Source organism: Elephas maximus, chromosome X (genome assembly GCF_024166365.1).
Source record: "Elephas maximus indicus isolate mEleMax1 chromosome X, mEleMax1 primary haplotype, whole genome shotgun sequence".
Lineage (NCBI taxonomy): Eukaryota > Metazoa > Chordata > Mammalia > Proboscidea > Elephantidae > Elephas > Elephas maximus.
Window position 1 is genome coordinate 97308090 of NC_064846.1, and position 17156 is coordinate 97325245.

General features: G+C 40.2%; 1 protein-coding gene across 1 annotated transcript; it reads right to left on the bottom strand.

The window, feature by feature from the left end:
* Positions 1–1756: 1756 nt before the first annotated feature.
* On the bottom strand, positions 1757–9728 carry PIN4 (peptidylprolyl cis/trans isomerase, NIMA-interacting 4). Its single transcript, XM_049873334.1, has 4 exons — positions 9594–9728; positions 4673–4746; positions 3512–3631; positions 1757–3111 (listed from the first exon to the last, which is right to left on the bottom strand). Exons 1-4 carry the CDS (start codon positions 9634–9636, stop codon positions 2953–2955), a joined length of 396 nt encoding a protein of 131 aa, XP_049729291.1. The 5' UTR covers positions 9637–9728; the 3' UTR covers positions 1757–2952.
* Between the last annotated feature and the right edge of the window lie 7428 nt (positions 9729–17156).

Here is a 17156-nt window from a genome sequence, read left to right on the forward strand (position 1 = left end):
TCAAGCTGGCTCACTCAAGCAACCTATTTGGGTGTATCAAAACAAAACAAAGCAAGAAGCTAGGATACAGTAAGCAAACATAAATACAGTAACTTACAGATGTCTCTGTGACAATAATCAATATCAAATCACATAAAGAAGCAGACGATGATCGCTTCAACAAGCTCTCAAAACAAAGAATCAAGGGATCTTCTGGATGAAGGTACATTCCTGGAATTACCAGATGCAGAATACAAAAGATTAATATACAGAACTCTTCAAGACATCAGGAACAAGATCAGGAAGGAGATCAGGCAATACGCAAAACAAGCCAAGGAACACACAGATAAAGCAGTTGAAGAAATTAAAAAGGTTATTCAAGAACATAATGAAAAATTTAATAAGCTGCAAGAATCCACAGAGAGACAGCAATCAGAAATTCAGAAGATTAACAATAAAATTACAGAATTAGGCAACTCAACAGAAAGTCAGAGGAGCAGAATTGAGGAAGTGGAAGGCAGAATTATTGAGATTAAAGAAAAACACTTGGCACCAATATATCAGAAGAAAAACCAGATAAAAGAATTAAAAAAAAAATGAAAAAACTTAAGAATCATATGGGACTCTTATCAAAAGAAATAACCTACGAGTGATTGGAGTACCAGAACAGGGAGGGATAACAGAAAATACTGAGAGAATTGTTGGAGACTTGTTGGCAGATAACTTCCCTGATATTGTGAAAAATGAGAAGGTATCTATCCAAGATGCTCATCGAACTCCACATAAGGTAGATCTTAAAAGAAAGTCACCAAGACATATTATAACCAAACTTGCCAAAACCAAAGATAAAGACAGAATTTTAAGAGCAGCTAGGGATAAACGAAAAGTCACCTACAAAGGAGGGTCAATCAGAATAAGCTCAGACTACATGGCAGAAACCATGCAGGCAAAAAGGCAATGGGATTGACTTATGTGAAGTACTGATGGAAGAAAATTGCCAGCCAAGAGTCATATATCCAGCAAAACTGTCTCAAATATGAAGGCGAAATTAGGACATTTCCAGATAAACAGAAGTTTAAGGAATTTGTAAAAGCCAAACCAAAACTACAAGAAATTACAGCACTACTACTAAAGGGAGTTCTCTGGTTAGAAAATCAGTAATATCAGGTATCAACCCCAAGACTAGAACTCAGGACAGAGCAACCAGATGTCAACCCTGACAGGAAAATCACAAAAATAAATCAAGATAAAAAAACGCTCAAAACAGGGAAACAGCGATGTCATTACGTAAAAGAAGACAACATTAAAACAATAAAGAGAGACTAAGAAATGTAGTCACAGATCTTTCAAATGGAGAAGAAGACAAGGCGATATAAAAAAATAAAAGTTAGGTTTAAACTTAGAAAAATAGGGGTGATTATTAATGTATCCACAAAGGAGACTAACCATCCCACTAATCAAAATAAAATACAAGAAAAACACAGACTCAGCAGAAACAGAATCAACAACAACAAATAAGAGGAAAAGACAATACACAAACTACTTAGCACAAAAAATTAAGTGGGAAGAAGAAACTGTCTTGAACTGAAACTAGGCCCTGATGTCACCTTTTAGCTAAATAACAGATTAGTTCACAAAATGAGTACTATGCTCCTTTAAAAAAATCATGTATATGAGAACAAATGATCAATAATTTAAAACAAAGGTGAGAATGTAAGGGCACAGAGAAAGTAGATTAATGGAAACAGAACAAGAATGGAAATACTGATAACGGTCATACATTGGGAAAAATGTAACCAATGTCACTGAACAATCTGTGCAGATATTGTTGAAGGTGAACCTAAACTGCTATGTAAACCTTCACTGAAAACACAATAAAATATTACTTAAAACAAACAAACTCATGGATACATAATCTGCTGGGGTGCTCAGGAACTATCTTCTAAAATGGGAAAACTGATGTCTCTAGGTGAAATTGCTATGTGGGCATAATATGAAATTAAATGCAGCTGAAGGAGAGACTGCAGCATGTTAAAAGAATCACTGCTAAAGATCACATAGTTATGTTGGTCAAGTTTTATTTTTGAAGCAGTAGAGCCCTGGTGGTGCAGTGGTTAAGTGCTTAGCTGCTAAATGAAAGGTCGGTGCTCCGAACCCACTAGCTGCTTTGCAGGAGAACGATGTGGCAGTTTGCTTCTGTAAAGATCACAGCCTTTGAAAGCAGTTCTACTCTGTCCTGTAGGGTTACAATGAGTTGGAATTGACTCACCGGCAATGGGTTTTTTGGTTTTAGAGCAGGTGTACAGTATTTATAATATCCTTTATGCTTTTTTGTATGTCATAAATACTGCATTTTAAATTTAAAAACTATAGAGACACAGAATGTTGGCCCTGGAAGGTACAGTCATAATGTAATCCATACATTTGAAGATGCAGAAATGATTACATGTATCTTTTTACGCTGATTCTCTCTCCCCTTTACCAACACTCGGTGAGTGGCTGCTTAGTCTAGTACAAATAACCCAGTGGAGAACTGAATGCCTTTGTTCCTCCAACAAACATTTATTTTAAAAGAAAGGAGTTTATGTGCCACGCACTATGTTGTTGTTAAGTGCTATCGACTTGATTTCGACTCAGTGACCTCATGTGACAGCACAATTGCCCCATACAGTTTTCTAGGCTGTAATGTTCATGAAGCACAGCTTTTGGTTAGCAGCTGAGGGCTTAACCATTGCACCACTAGGGCTCCTTTGTACTATGTTAAGCATCTAAAAAACAATTCCTATCCTGGCAGATCAAAGTTGGTTAACTTGAACTACTGACTGAATATCTACTGCATTAGACACTAACCTACACCCACCCTATTTTGCACCTATAAACCCACACTGACACAGTTCATAGAATATAAGGATTATTCAATACCTTACAAACAGAAATAGAATGTATAAAGTTTATTCAGTCTTTCATATGACTTTATTTTCTCCCTTCAACCATAATAATATGATATCCAAATTTTGTCTTAACTGGAGGGTCTGTAAACACAGGCTTATCCAGCCCACTTACAGGCAAGGCAAATGCAGCTTCTTGAAATGGTCCTACCATGGACCCTCTGGTCATCCAGCCCAAGTCGCCCTGAAAAACCCAAAACATATGTGATGTCAAGTGGCCCAAAGAGGGAATAGCTCTATGGTAACTTGGCAAAATTTGCCAACATGAATGCTGAAGTTACTAGGTTTGTTCATCTGGGCTATAAAGGAATAGGCTCAACAAAGACAAATAGGCAGAAGAGCTCTAACACTAGACTGAACACATAAGCACTCATAATAATTGGTGGACTTTTAAGTTGGCTATACGAGTTTGATCATGTCTAAGTTTATACAGTTGTGGCCCTTAATTAACTGTTCAAAACAACATTTCTGCTTTTAAGAGTTTCAAATCAAGATAAGGCTAAAATTAATGGCAGAACATAGAAATAATTTCTATTTGTTTCCTCTGTGGGGGTCAAATAATTTTAAAAGATATGAGCACATACCCCTTGCCTGGCTTTATCTTCACTATATTGTGCAGCCACTTCATTGAACCTCACTCCAGACTTTAACTTTTCCATGGCTTCCATAATTCTACCATGTTTTTCACACAGAATATGTCTGACCTACAAAGAAAAAGCACATACATGTAATATTTTTTTGATACCCAAATGATTCCTTTCCTCTCAGTACAGAAATTAAGTCTGGATTACCCCATCAAAAAAAAAATAGCTTATGACAACTGAAAATCCTGGAAGTTTGCCCACTTAGGTGACGGCTGCAGCCCCACTTCCCCTATTAGAACAATATCTCGTTGCCCTGATTTAGTTGGAAAACGAGCACCTGGATGTGGGAAGCTCCCATCTTTTACCATGTATTTCAATGGTAACAGGAAAGAGGAAACAGGTGGCAACGGTTGAAGAGTCAAGTCCCAACTATGCTGTACGATCTTTGGCAAGTATCTAAACCGGTAAGTATTTCCCTATTTGCGCACTGGAGATAACAACAGTATGATGTGTTCTCAGAGGGTTTTGAAGATTGAGATAAATCCTTGTTGAATGAATGAATCAAAATGTAAGTTCTCACATCCTGACTAAAATATGGAAATCTCCTTGTTATGTATTACTAAGTACTTTGTTCTTTGTTTGCAGATTATATTTTCCGGGCAGAAGCTCCTCTAGGACTAGGTTAAGTACTTCAAGGTTGATTGTCTCTCATGCCCATTTTCATGGGCCCCAGCTTGTAGCTTACCAGTGGCAGAGCTATCTAGTGAGACCCGTGCCCTTTCTGAGCATTTTTTCCCCCAGTGGAGATGCCCTGTAATACTTATATAACCTCCTGGTTTTATAAAGTAATATTTTGTCTCAAGAAATAACTAATTCACTTACTGGAAAGATCTAACTTAATATATTTTAAGGAATAATACTAAAAGTATGAAAAAATTCTGGATGTCTGGGAAAGCTTACAAGAAAATGCTTAAAAGGGATTACACTTTATAAGTGAGATTGGTCGATAGTTCCCAATTTTGTGTTATCTTGATTTTACATCGGTGTTAGGCTAGCCTCTCAAACTAAATTAAGCAGCATGCTTGTATTTCCTTTTATGTGCACCAATTTATATGTGTTAATTTATACTTAACAGAAATAAAAAAGGAAACAGTAACTTACCTTTACTGCATTGCCACCACCTTTGGGACCCTGAGCCTTCTTGTCAGCACTGTCACTCCCAGAGGCAGCTCCCCCTTTGGAGAAGAGATGACAGGTACTCATTTAAACTGTACCTCACTATTTACAGAAAGGCCCAACACACAAGAGTTGATACTTCCATCATCACACCAAGCTTTAGAAAGGAACTATGCCAAACACTTTACCACATCAAACTAAATTCATCTGTGACTCACCTCTCTTAAAACAGGAAATTTATGCCCTACATAAACTCTTCATGGGAAACGGGTACACAAGTGAGTGTGCTAATAGGTGAATGGAAGCTCCAGAAGCCGAATTCAGATTCTCTGGACCCAAATTCAAATCCTACCTTCTAAGGGAAAACCCCTGAGCTCTTGAAAGATTCCTAATAAGTATTGCAACTACGTATTTAAGGACTCTTAAATTCCAATAAGTAAAATCTCCAAGAACATATTTTGAACAAAGATCAAGTTTCTCACCACCCATATTTGTCAAAAGGATACATTCATTGCCAAATCTCTGGAGTCTATTACATTGCCTACTGATGTTTTCCTAAAAAAAAGTTATTAATATTCAGATAAATGACCACTGGCAACATCTCATATTTTATTACTATGTCAACTTCTGGGTCAGTGGCACCATACTGACTGTTAGGGCCTAGTGTTTCTGAGAACTATTGTCACATCAAATATTCAGCTCAATAAACATATCCTAAGTAACTACTAAGCACCAGGCATTAGAGATACAAAGATAAATAACCTATAGGGAACTCATATTCTAATGGAGAAGGTAGATATGTAAAAAGATAATTTCAACAGAACACATTAGGGGCAAAGAGACAGTTATGGACAGGGGGCTGTGGAAGCACACAGAGACATTTTGGCCAGTCAGGGAATCATTCCTGGAGGAGCAGGAGCTGACCAGCTAAAGAAAGAACACAGATGAGAAGACTCTCCAGGATTGGGGAACAGCATGGTATGTGTAGGAAATGACATAGCTGAAGCAAAGCATAAGGTGTGAGTGCTGTGAGATGAGACTGGAAGGGGTGGGTAAGGGGCAGGGCATGAAGGGTTTTTGGGCCTCTTTAAGGAACTTAGAATTTATCTTATAGGTAATAGGGAGCCACTGAAAAGTTTTAAGCAGGGGAGAGTCCATCTTATGCATCTTAGTACCTCTAATGCCCAGCGCAATGCCTGACACACAACAGGTGTTCAATAAATGTCCAACTAAACTGAAACCCCAAAATACTACCAAAAGCCTGAAAAAATATTACTGCCAAAGTTTTAGTAAACTAAACTCTAAACTGGGTTTGCTTTATATTCTCTCTTTTTTAAAAAAATATAATTGTATTTTGTTATTGAGAAAATAAACAGCAAAACATATACCAATTCAACAGTTCCTATGTGTTATATATTCATTCTTGAAAAGTGATACCTTCCGGTTATCCTGTCTTCTCCCCTCCTGGATGCTGTCGTCTTCCGACTGCCACCTCACTCCCTTTGATTTACCAAGAACTCTGGCATTACTTCAGGCTTCCGCTGCTCCATCCTTACTCTTGCCAACATCTTGGATAATCTCACCATGTACATTGAGGAATCACTCAATAAATTAACCTCACAGTTCTGGACCTCCCTCTTCAATACCCACGCCTCCCAGGCTAGGCCACCTGCTTCCAGGGGCACACAATGGAACTGTGTCACTCAGAACTAGTAGCTCAGTCTCTGGCTACAACCTCCTATCCTTTCAGCTCTCTCATTCTTCATTCCCATAAAACTCTTTGACTTCACTGAAACGTTCCTCCCCAGTCCCTTAATCCTGCTATGTTCTCCCAGACCATCAGACTTCTCCCTCCATTCCCAGGCAGGACCCCATGCTACATCATCTGAACTGCATACCCAGTGGTACCCTTAACTCCCTTGCGTTGCTACCCTTCTATTATAATCACCCAACAAAACCTCAACCCTGGCTCAAGGCTGCATCTAGCTCTTTTCAATTCTATATCCTGCCAATTTCATGGTAAATCCTGCTTGTCATGGTAAATCATCACTATGCAGATCACATCTTCTACAAATTAGTGTCTTCAATTTCAGTAAGGCTCTCAGCCCTGAGAGCAATCCTTTTACTTGTGTTTCTGTCGCTCCCTCTCCCATTATTCTCAATGACTATTCCAAATCTCTACCACTCTCCTCAGGATCCCTACTCAGTCCCTGTTTCTTAAGAAATATCCTTCCCTTAGACTTTATCAAGAAATTGAGGCGATTATGCATGATCTCCTACAAGCTCAGCTCCTTCCCCCTTGCTGGCCCCATTTTTACAACCACACTGATCCTTGCCTCTTTCTTTGTGACCCCAAGCACAAAATGTCCCTTCTACTCAAAGGTCAACTGCTCTGCCTCCTTCACCTCAGCTTCACTTCCAAGTTTTCCCCATTCTGAAGAAACAAAACTTCTTAATCCTTTATCCTCCTCTAACTACCATTCAATTTCCATGCTTTTTTGAATTAAAACTTTCACAGGTAGTCCACACTGATTGTCTCCATTTTACCACTACTGTCAGTCCTCTAGTCACTGCAATCTGGCTTCTGCCTTCCTCATTCCAATGAAACCACTCTTGGCCTAAAAAAAAAAAAAAAAAAAAAAAGGCCGCCTCTAATTCCCAAATCTAAACAGTGCTTTTTTCAGTCATCATTTTATTGACCTCTTTGCTGTGCTTGATAGGCTATGCCCTCTTTTCTTGAAACCTTCTGGTCTTTCTGACCTCTGGAATACCTAGCTACTGCACTCCCTGTGGAAGCCCTGGTGGCGTAGTGGTTAAGAGCTATGGCTGCTAACCAAATGGTCAGCGGTTCAAACCTACCAGGCACTCCTTGGAAACCCTATGGGGCAGTTCCACTCTGTCCTATAGGGTCACTATGAGTCAGAATTGACTCGACGGCAGTGGGTTGTTTTTTTTTTTTTCACTCCCTGTATCTGTCTGCCTCTTTCTCTACCTGCCCCAGGATCACATCCTCTGCCCTCTGCTCTTCTTATTCTTTAAGCTCTCCATGGATAATCTCATACACTCTCATGGATACATCTATATAGGTTCTTAAAATATATATACATATTTTACTTTATTTTTGTTGCTGTTGAGAATACACACATCAGAACATACACCAACAATTTCTACGTGTACAATTCAGTGACACTGATTACATTCTTCAAATTGTGCAACCATTCTCACCCTCCTTTTCTGAGTTGTTCCTTCCCCATTAACATAAACTCACTGCTCCCTAAGTTTCCTATCTAATCTTTCAAGTTTCTGTTGTCAATTTGATCCCTTATAGATAGATGTTAAAAGAGTACAATGTTCAAGGCAGATGGTTCTTTACTAGTTAAGCGAAACTACTGCTTGGTTTTAAGACAACTTCAGGGTATATTTTTGGGTTACAGATTCTCTCAGGGCAATAGTTTCAGGGGTTCACCCAGCCTCAATGGCTCCAGAATGTTTGGATTCTACGAGAATTTGAAATTCTGTTCTGCATCTTCCCCCTTTTGATCAGGATTCTTCTATAGAACCTTTGATCAAAATGTTCTGTAGTGGTAGCCAGGCACCATCCAGTTCTTCTGGTCTCATGGCAAAGGAGGCAGTTTTTCATGGAGGCAATTAGCCATACGTTCTATTTCCTCCTACTATTACTCTCTTTCTTTCTCTGTTGCTCCAAGTGAAGAGAGACCAAGTGTTGTGCCTTGAATGGCTGCTTTTAAGACCCCAGTCACTATGCAACAAACTAGGAGGTTGAACAGAAACACTGAAAACGTTATTAGGCCAATTAACTGGGATGTCCTATGAAACCATGACCCTAAACCTCCAAATCTAGGATCCATCTATATGCTAATCACTCCTAAATATATATGTGCCACCTAGATCTCTCCCTCAAACTTCAGACTCAAATATCCAACCACCTCCTGACTACATCTCCACTTATACGTCCCACAAACACTTCAAGTTCAATATATCTAAATGTGAACTCACCAACCTCCTCATTCCTGCTCATATATTCTTCATTTTAGTCTGCAACACCAACATCAAGTTAGAAACTGAGACCTAAAAACTGAGAACTATCCTTGATCCTTCCCCTGTTCCCAATCCAATAAATCACCAAGTCCTGCATATTTCATATTGTATGTATTTATAGAATCTGTTCTCTCCTCTCCATTCCCACAGCCACTACCTTGGTTCAAGTCACCATCATATCTCATCAAGGACTACGATAAAAATCTCCTTGCAGGTCTCCCTGACCCTTCTTAGCACATAACCAACCTTTTTAGCATCATACATAGCACTCTCCAGGATTTGCCCTCTGTCTTCATTCTCACTACTCACCATTCAGTCCTGAGTTTTTGGTCCAGCAACACTGTGCTGCACATACCATATTGTTCCTCACCTCAGTGCTTTTCCTGCTAGACCTGCTGCCCATCTTGACCTGCCTAACTCAGCTCCAGGAAGTCTTCCCTGTTCCTCAAGCTAGATGAAACACTTCCTCAGTTTCCGTAATATCCCATACACATTTCTCAACACTGCATCTAGCACAGTGCTTTACGGTTTCTATCTTCCCCATTACTTCCCGACCTCCTTAAGAGCACGATATCTTATTTTTACAACCTCAGCACTTAGCACTGTACCTGACACATTTCTGTTCAATGGATAAACGAGTCTTTCCCCCATGGTAGGGATGACATTCTGCAAGCATTAAAAGGAACTTCAAGAAACATAATAAATATGTACTTTTTATTGCGGACCTAGGCAGCTCTGTGGGACCGCTGCCACGCGCTGTCTTTGTCCTAGACTCCGGGGGTCGCCTGTATGCTCCCTCCCCTCGCTCCTCCCACGTCCCCATTCTCCCTTTTTCTGGCAGCTCTACCTTTTCCTCCTTTTCCAGCACTGCTTTTTCCTTTGGGCGGCATCTTCGAAACTTGCCGGAGAATTCGCAGCTGCTTCCGTTGCTGTACAAAGCCCCTTCCGGCCCCATGGACACGTCCTAAACAACGCCTGAAAGGGGCATCTCAATTAGCCGTTCTTACCGCGGCTCCGAAAGCAGGCATATCCTAGGGCAGACCCAGACCTTTGGCCCTCGGACCAATGGGGCTGAAGATATCTGACCAATAAGAAGCTTAGAGAGGCGGAGCCAAAAGTAGACTTGAGGCAGGAAATCCCTCCTTTTTAATTTTTTGTTCCTGTTGCACAACACCCCAATCGGCTCCACGACATTGGGTTGGTTTGGTTTTGGTATTTGCGGGAGCTTCCAAGCGCCCCCCACCCCCGCCCCGGCCTGTTTTCTCCACGCCTGCGTAGTAGGGGTCAGGGGGCTTGTGCGTTTCTTTAAGCGCCTGGTGCCTCCAATCCTGTGGAGTCACCAGACGAAAGAAAAGCCGGAAGCGTCGCGGAGGTAGCCCATTTTCCCACCGAAAAGCGTGCACTTTCTTGCGGTTTCTTAAAAAAAAGAAATTTATTTTGCAGCTGTAGCTGATTGGGTTCAAAAGGTAGTTTTTTTTTTTTTTTTAAAACGTGTATCACCTCCTCAGCCTCTTGCGGAACTCTCTAACAGTGAAAAATTGGAAGCAGTCTTAAGTGTCCCTCGTAGAGCACTGTTTAAATAGATAATGTCTCAGCCGTACAAAAGAACGTTATGCGCCACTTAAAATGATTGTAAGGCTGTCCGTACAGATACGAGAAATGTCCTTAAGGAAGCTTACAGATGAAGGTAGAGACTGTTTCAATTGAAAAAAAAATAGAGTATTATATATGCATACAAAGTACAGGCAGGTTGTGCAGCAAAATGTGACCAGTGGTGCTAGTAGAGATTGTCGTGTATGCTTCTGTGTATTTCCCAAAATTTCTGTAATGGTGCAGCGTAATGTAATAGTTAAAAGCATGGATTTTTTTTTTTAACTACCAGACTGCCAGGCTTCAAATCCCTGCTCCACCATGTAGGAGCTCTGTCACCTTGAGGAAGTTACCTCACCTCTCTCTGCCTCAGTTTCATCATCTGTAAAATGGAGTTGATGATAATAAAAATAATAGTACCTACTTAAAGACTGTTAAGAGAATTAAACAAGTTCATATTTGTAAAGCATGTGAAACAATGGCTAGCTCATACTTTTGGATGCCCTCAGTCAATTTCAACTCTCAGCGACCCTATGTGACAGATTAGAACTACCCCATAGGGTTTTTGTTTTTAATAATATTTTATAGTATTTTTCTGGAAGTTTACACAGCAAATCAGGTTCCCATTTGACAATTTCTATGCAGATCGTTCGGTGATATTAATTACATTTTTCACAACTTGTAACATTCTCTTTAATTCCATTATGGTTGCTCTGTGTCGAGTACCCTAGTGTCCGTGCCCCCTTCTCATTTTTGCTTCAGGGTAATTGTTGATCTTTTGGTGTCCTATAGATGGTTCTTTAATGGAGCACCACATTCATGGGTAGTGTCCTTTCTTTTGTGTGCTACTCTGTTATTTTGCTAAAAGGTGACCTAAGGGGATAGTTTCGCTTCAAGGTTTAAAGAGTATCTCAGGGTGATAGTCTCAGGGAGTCCTGTAGCCTCAATTGGTCCAGTAAGTTTGGACTTTTTAAGAATTTGAGTTCTGTCCCACATTTTTCTCCCATTCAGTCAGGGTTCATCTATTGTGGCCCTGATTAGAATGGTCTGTTAGCCCTGTAAACTAGTTTCTTCTCTGAGAATTTGGTTTCCCTCTTACTCTTCTGCTCCTGACGAGTAGAGACCAATAGTTGTATCTTAGATGGCCGCTCGCAAGCTTTTAACACCCCAGACACTACTCACTTCACTAGGATGCCAAACATGAACTTCGTGAGCTATATTATACCAATTGACTGAGTTGTCCCATGAGACTAAGGTCCTAAGCCTTCAGACCTAGACAACCAATCTCTCAAGGTGTTTGGTTATGTCTGAGAAGTATCTGGAATTGTGTCTTCTATGAATATATGTGCCTGCACACACATATCTATGCTTATAGATACTTCTCTCTGTGTGTACATATATATATACTTGTACCTATTTGTGTATTTGTATATCTATATGCCTATATGTATACGTATGTGACCATCCACTCATTTTTTTGGTTATTGTTGGTATTGCAAAAATAAGATGTCATTTTCTTCAGCACAAACATCTTTTTCTCTTGCATGTTTCTTAGTGACATCATTTACTTTAATCAAGTAGTGCTCATTACACCCATTCAGTGTTACTTTTCCCATCACCAAAATAACAAGTATCTAGGATCTAGAGTGTGAGCCCCCCACCCCTGGAAACCACTAATAAACGTTGGTCTCTGTATATATATATATATCTATCCTGGTCGTTTTATGAGAGTGGGATCACACAATATTTGTCCTTATGTGATTGACGTATTTCACTTAGAATTGTGTCCTCCAGATACATCCATCCTGGACTCATCATTGTTCTTTATGGTTGCATAGTAGTCATTGTGTGTATGTACCTAGGGCTTGGAACTGGTTTGTTCAGGTATGAACTCTTGCTGAGAATATGCATTTCTAACAAGTCCCCAGGTGATGATAATACTGCTAGTTAGGGACCAATTCTGAGAACCACTAGTATAGCAGTGGTTCTCAAAATTTATTATATATAAGAATCACCGGGGGATTTGTTAAAATGTAGATTCTGATCCAGTATGTGTGGGGTGAAAATGCAATTTCTTAGCAGAGGTTTGAACCAAAACGAACCAGTTTGAAGCCCTGTATGTACCACATTTTGCTTATCCATTCGTCTGTTGATAGGCGCTATGATGGTTAAGATCGTATGTCAGCTTGGGCATGATTCTCTGTTTTGGCAGTCGTATAATGTGATCACTTCCATGTTGAGATTTGATATGTGATCATTCCCATGATGGGATCTGCTGTGAGTAGCCATTCAGTTGAAAGGGAGTTTCCTTGGGGATATGACCTGCATCTAATATAAGTGGACATTCTGGCAAGCCTCGGGGGCTTTTCGCTTGTGCTGGATCCTTCAGCTGGCTCCTGTTCATCTGACCTCTGGTTCTCAGGACTTGAGCTAGCAGCTTACCTGCGGTCTTGCCTGCTGATCTTGGGATTCATTGATCTTCACAGCCCGTATGCAAGAGCCCTGCTCTCTGACCTGTCAGTCTTGGGTTCACCAGCCCCTGCAGCTACGTGAATCAGGAGAAGCCTATATCCTGACCCATGGGCTTGGGACATTCCAGCCTCTACAACCGCATGAGCCATTTCCTTGGTATAAATTTCTCTCTATATATTTATACGCTTTACTGGTTTTGCTTCTCTAGAGAACCCAGCCTAAGACAGGCACTTAGGTTGTGTCCTAGTTATCTAGTGCTAGATAACAGAAATACCACAAATGGGTGGCTTTAACAAAGAGAAATTTATTTTCTCACAGTTTAGGAGGCTAGATGTCTGCCTTAATCATCTAGTGCTGCTATACCAGAAATACCACAAATGGATGGCTTTAATAAAGAGAAATTTATTCTCTCACAGTCTAGTAGGCTACAAGTCCGAATTCAGGGGATCGGCTCCAAGGAAAGGCTTTCTCTGTCGACTCTGGAGGGAGGTCCTTGTCATCAGTCTTTCCCTGGACTAGGAGCTTCTCTGCACAGGAACCCCGGGTCCAAAGGATGTGCTCTGCTCCCGGCACAGCTTTCTTGGTGGTATGAGGTCTCCAACTCTCTGCTTGGCTCCCTTTCCTTTTTTTAAATATCTCTTGTAAGATAAAAGATGACCAGGCCATGCCCCAGGGAATTTCCCTTTACATTGGATCAGGGATGTGTCCTGAGCAACGGTGTTACCTCCCACCCTAATCCTCTTTAATGACAGGCAGAGATTATGATTTATAACACATAGAAAATTCACAAAATGGAGGACACACACAATACTGGGAATCATGGTCTAACCAAGTTGACACATATTTTGGGGGGACACAAGTCAATCGATGACAGTGTCTGAATTCAGTGTGCTGCCTCCATGGGAAGGCTTTCTCAGCTCTGGAGGAAGGTCCTTGTCCCTTTTGAGCTTCTGGTCCTGGGCCATCTTCATGTGGCTTGGCATCTCTCTTCACCCCTCTTTGCTGTTGCTGTTGCTTTTTTTTTAAATTGTGCTTTAGATGAAGGTTTACAGAACAAACTAGTTTCTCATTAAACAATACACATGTTTTATGACACTGGTTGCCAATGCCACAACGTGTCAGTTCTCTCTCCTCTACCTTGGGTTCCCCATTTCCATTCATCCACCTTACCTGTCTCCTGTCTTCTCTTACTTGCCCCTGGGCTGGTATGCCCATTTAGTCTCATATACGTGGTCGAGCTATGTTTATTACTGTTTGTTTTATGGGCCTGTCTAATCTTTGGCTGGAAGGTGAAACTCAGAAGTGACTTCAGTACTGAGTTAAAAGGGTGTCCAGGGACCATATCCTTGGGGTTTCTCTAGTCTCTGTCAGTCTGTCAGTCTGGTGTTTTTTGTGAGTTAGAATTTTGTTCTATATTTTTCTCCAGCTCTGTACGGGACTCTCAATTGTGATCCCGGTCAGAGCAGTCAGTGGTGGTAGCTGGGCACCATCTAGTTGTGCTGGACTCAGTCTGGTGGAGGCTGTGGTAGTTGTGGTCTATTTGTCCTTTGGACTAATCTTTCCCTTGTGTCTTTGGGTTTCTTCATTCTCCCTTGCTCCAGACAGGGTGGGACCAGTGGAGTGTCTTAGGTGGCCACTCACAAGCTTTTAAGACCCCAGCCCTACTTACCAAAGTAGAATGTAGAATATTTTCTTTATAAACTATGTTATGCCATTTGAGCTAGATGTCGCCTGAGACCATGGTCCCCTCCTCTCCTTCATAACCATCAAAGATTGTTTCTTTCTGTATGTAAACCTTTTCATGAGTTTTTGTAATAGTGGTCTCATACAGTATTTGTCCTTTTGTGATTAACTTATTTCACTCAGCATAATGTCCTCCAGATTCATCCATGTTGTGAGATATTTCACAGATTAATCATTGTTCTTTATTGTTGCATAGTACTCCGTTGTGTGTATGCACTGTAGTTTGTTTATCCATTCATCTGTTAACGAGCACTTAGGTTGTTTCCATCTTTTTGCTGTTGTGAATAATGCTGCAAGGAACATATGTGTGCATATGTCTATTTGTGTGACAGCCTTTATTTCTCTGAGATATATTCCTAGGAGTGGGATAGCTGGATTGTATGGTATTTCTATTTCTAGCTTTTTAAGGAAGCACCGTATTGTTTTCCAAAATGGTTGTACCATTTGGCATTCCCACCAGCAGTGCAAAAGAGTTCTAATGTCCCCACAGCCTCTCCAACATTTGTTATTTCCTGTTTTCTTGATTAGTACCAGTAATGTCGGGGTGAGATGGTATCTCATTGTAGTTTTGATTTGCATTTCTCTAATGGCTAGTGATGGCGAGCATTTCCTCATGTGTCTGTTAGTTGCCTGAATGTCTTTTTTGGTGAAATATCTGTTCATATCCTTTGCCCATTTTTTAATTGTATTGTGTATATTTTGTAGAGGCGTTGGATTTTTCTATAGATTTTACCGATTAGATCTTGAAGGATTTGTCATGCCCAGAAATTTTTTCCCAGTCTGTAGGTTCTCTTTTTTACTTTTTTGGTGAAGTCTTTTTGATGAGCATAGATGTTTAATTTTTAGAAGATCCCAGTTATCTAGTTTATCTTCTGGTGTTTGTGTACTGTTAGTTATGGTTTGTATCCTATTTGTGCCATGTATTAGGGCCTCTAGTATTGACCCTATTTTTTCTTCAATGATCTTTCCAGTTTTTGGTTTTATATTTAGGTCTTTGATGCATTTCGAATTAGTTTTTTGTGTATGGTATGAGGTATGGGTCCTTTTTCATTTTTTACAGGTAGACATCCAGTTTTGCCAGCTTATTTGTTAAAAAGGCTATCTTTTTGCCATTTAATGGACTTTGGGCCTTTGTCAAAGATCAGGTGACTGTTGGTGGATGGTTTTACATCTGGGTTCTCAATTTTGTTCCATTGGCCATGGTGTCTGTCATTGTACCAGTACCAGGCTGTTTTGACTACTGTAGCTGTATAGTAGGTTCTGAGGTCATGTAGTGTGAGGCCACCTACTTTATTCTTCTTCAATAGTGCTTTACTTCTCCAAGGTGTCGTGGATTGAATTGCATCCCCCCAAAATATCTGTCAACTTGGCTAGGTCATGATTCCCAGTATTTATGGTTGTCTGCTATTTTGTCACCTGATGTGATTTCCCTATGTGTTTAAATCCTATGATGTAATGAGATGGATTAGTGGCAGTTTTATTATGAGATCTACAAGATTTGATAGTCTTAAGCCAATCTTTTTTGAGATGTAAAAGAGAGAAGTGAGCAGAGAGACAGGGGGACCTCATACCACCACGAAAGCAGTGCTGGTAACAGAGCATGCCATTTGGACCCGAGGTTCCTGCACTGAGATGCTCCCAGACCAAGGGAAGACTGATGCATCACAAGGACCTTCCTCCAGAGCTGACAGAGAGAAAGTCTTCCCTTGGAGCTGGTGCCTTGAACTCGGACTTCTAGCCTACTGAACTGTGAGACAACAAACTTCTCTTTGTTAAAGCCATCCATTTGTGGTATTTCTGATATAGCAGCACTAGATGACTTAAGACATGGGGCCTCTTTCCTTTCCATATAAAGTTAATTATTAGTTTTTTCATCTCATTAAAGAATGGTGTTGGTATTTGGATCGGGATTGCGTTGTATTTGTAGATTGCTTTGGGTAGAATTGACATTTTCACAATGTTGAGTCTACCTATCCATGAGCGTGGTATGTTTTTCCATTTCTGTAGGTCTCTTTTGGTTTCTTGCAGTAGTGTTTTGTAGTTTTCTTGGTATAGGTCTTTACATCACTGGTTAGATTTATTCCTAAGTATTTTTTTTTTAGGGGCTATTATAAATGGTGTTGCTTTCCTGATTTCCTTTTCATAGTTCTCTTTATTGGTATATAAGAATCCAACTGATTTTTGTATGTTTATCATGTATCCTGTTACTCTGATGAATCTTTCTATTCTTTTCAGTAGTTTTCTTGTGGAGTCTTTAGAGTTCTCTACGTACAGTATCATATCATCCACAAATAGGGATAGTTTTACTTCTTTCTTAATTGGAAGCTCTTCATTTCTTTTTCTTGTCTTACTGCTGTAGCTATGACTTCCTGCACAGTGTTAAATAGGAGTGGTGATAAAGCCCCATCTCTGCTTCTTTACTTGCTTGTTTAATCCGGGGCTTTGAACCCCCTCCTGATAATTTGCATTTCTCACAAGTTCCCAGGGTATTACACATAGGAATCACCTGAGAATCTTGTTAAAATATAGTTTGGAGGCCATTATACTGAGTGAAATAAGTCCATCACAAAATGACCAATGTTATATGAGACCACTATTATAAAGA

What these genes read in the sequence shown, in the direction of transcription:
- PIN4 (XM_049873334.1), bottom strand. Translation starts at nt 9,636, where the DNA reads ATGCCGCCCAAAGGAAAAAGCAGTGCTGGAAAAGGAGGAAAAG. An exon ending in TGCTGGAAAAGGAGGAAAAG is followed by an intron (nt 4,747 to 9,593) that starts GTAGAGCTGCCA and finishes TCTTCTCCAAAG; the next exon opens with GGGGAGCTGCCTCTGGGAGT. An exon ending in AAGATAAAGCCAGGCAAGGG is followed by an intron (nt 3,112 to 3,511) that starts GTATGTGCTCAT and finishes TGGGTTTTTCAG; the next exon opens with GGCGACTTGGGCTGGATGAC.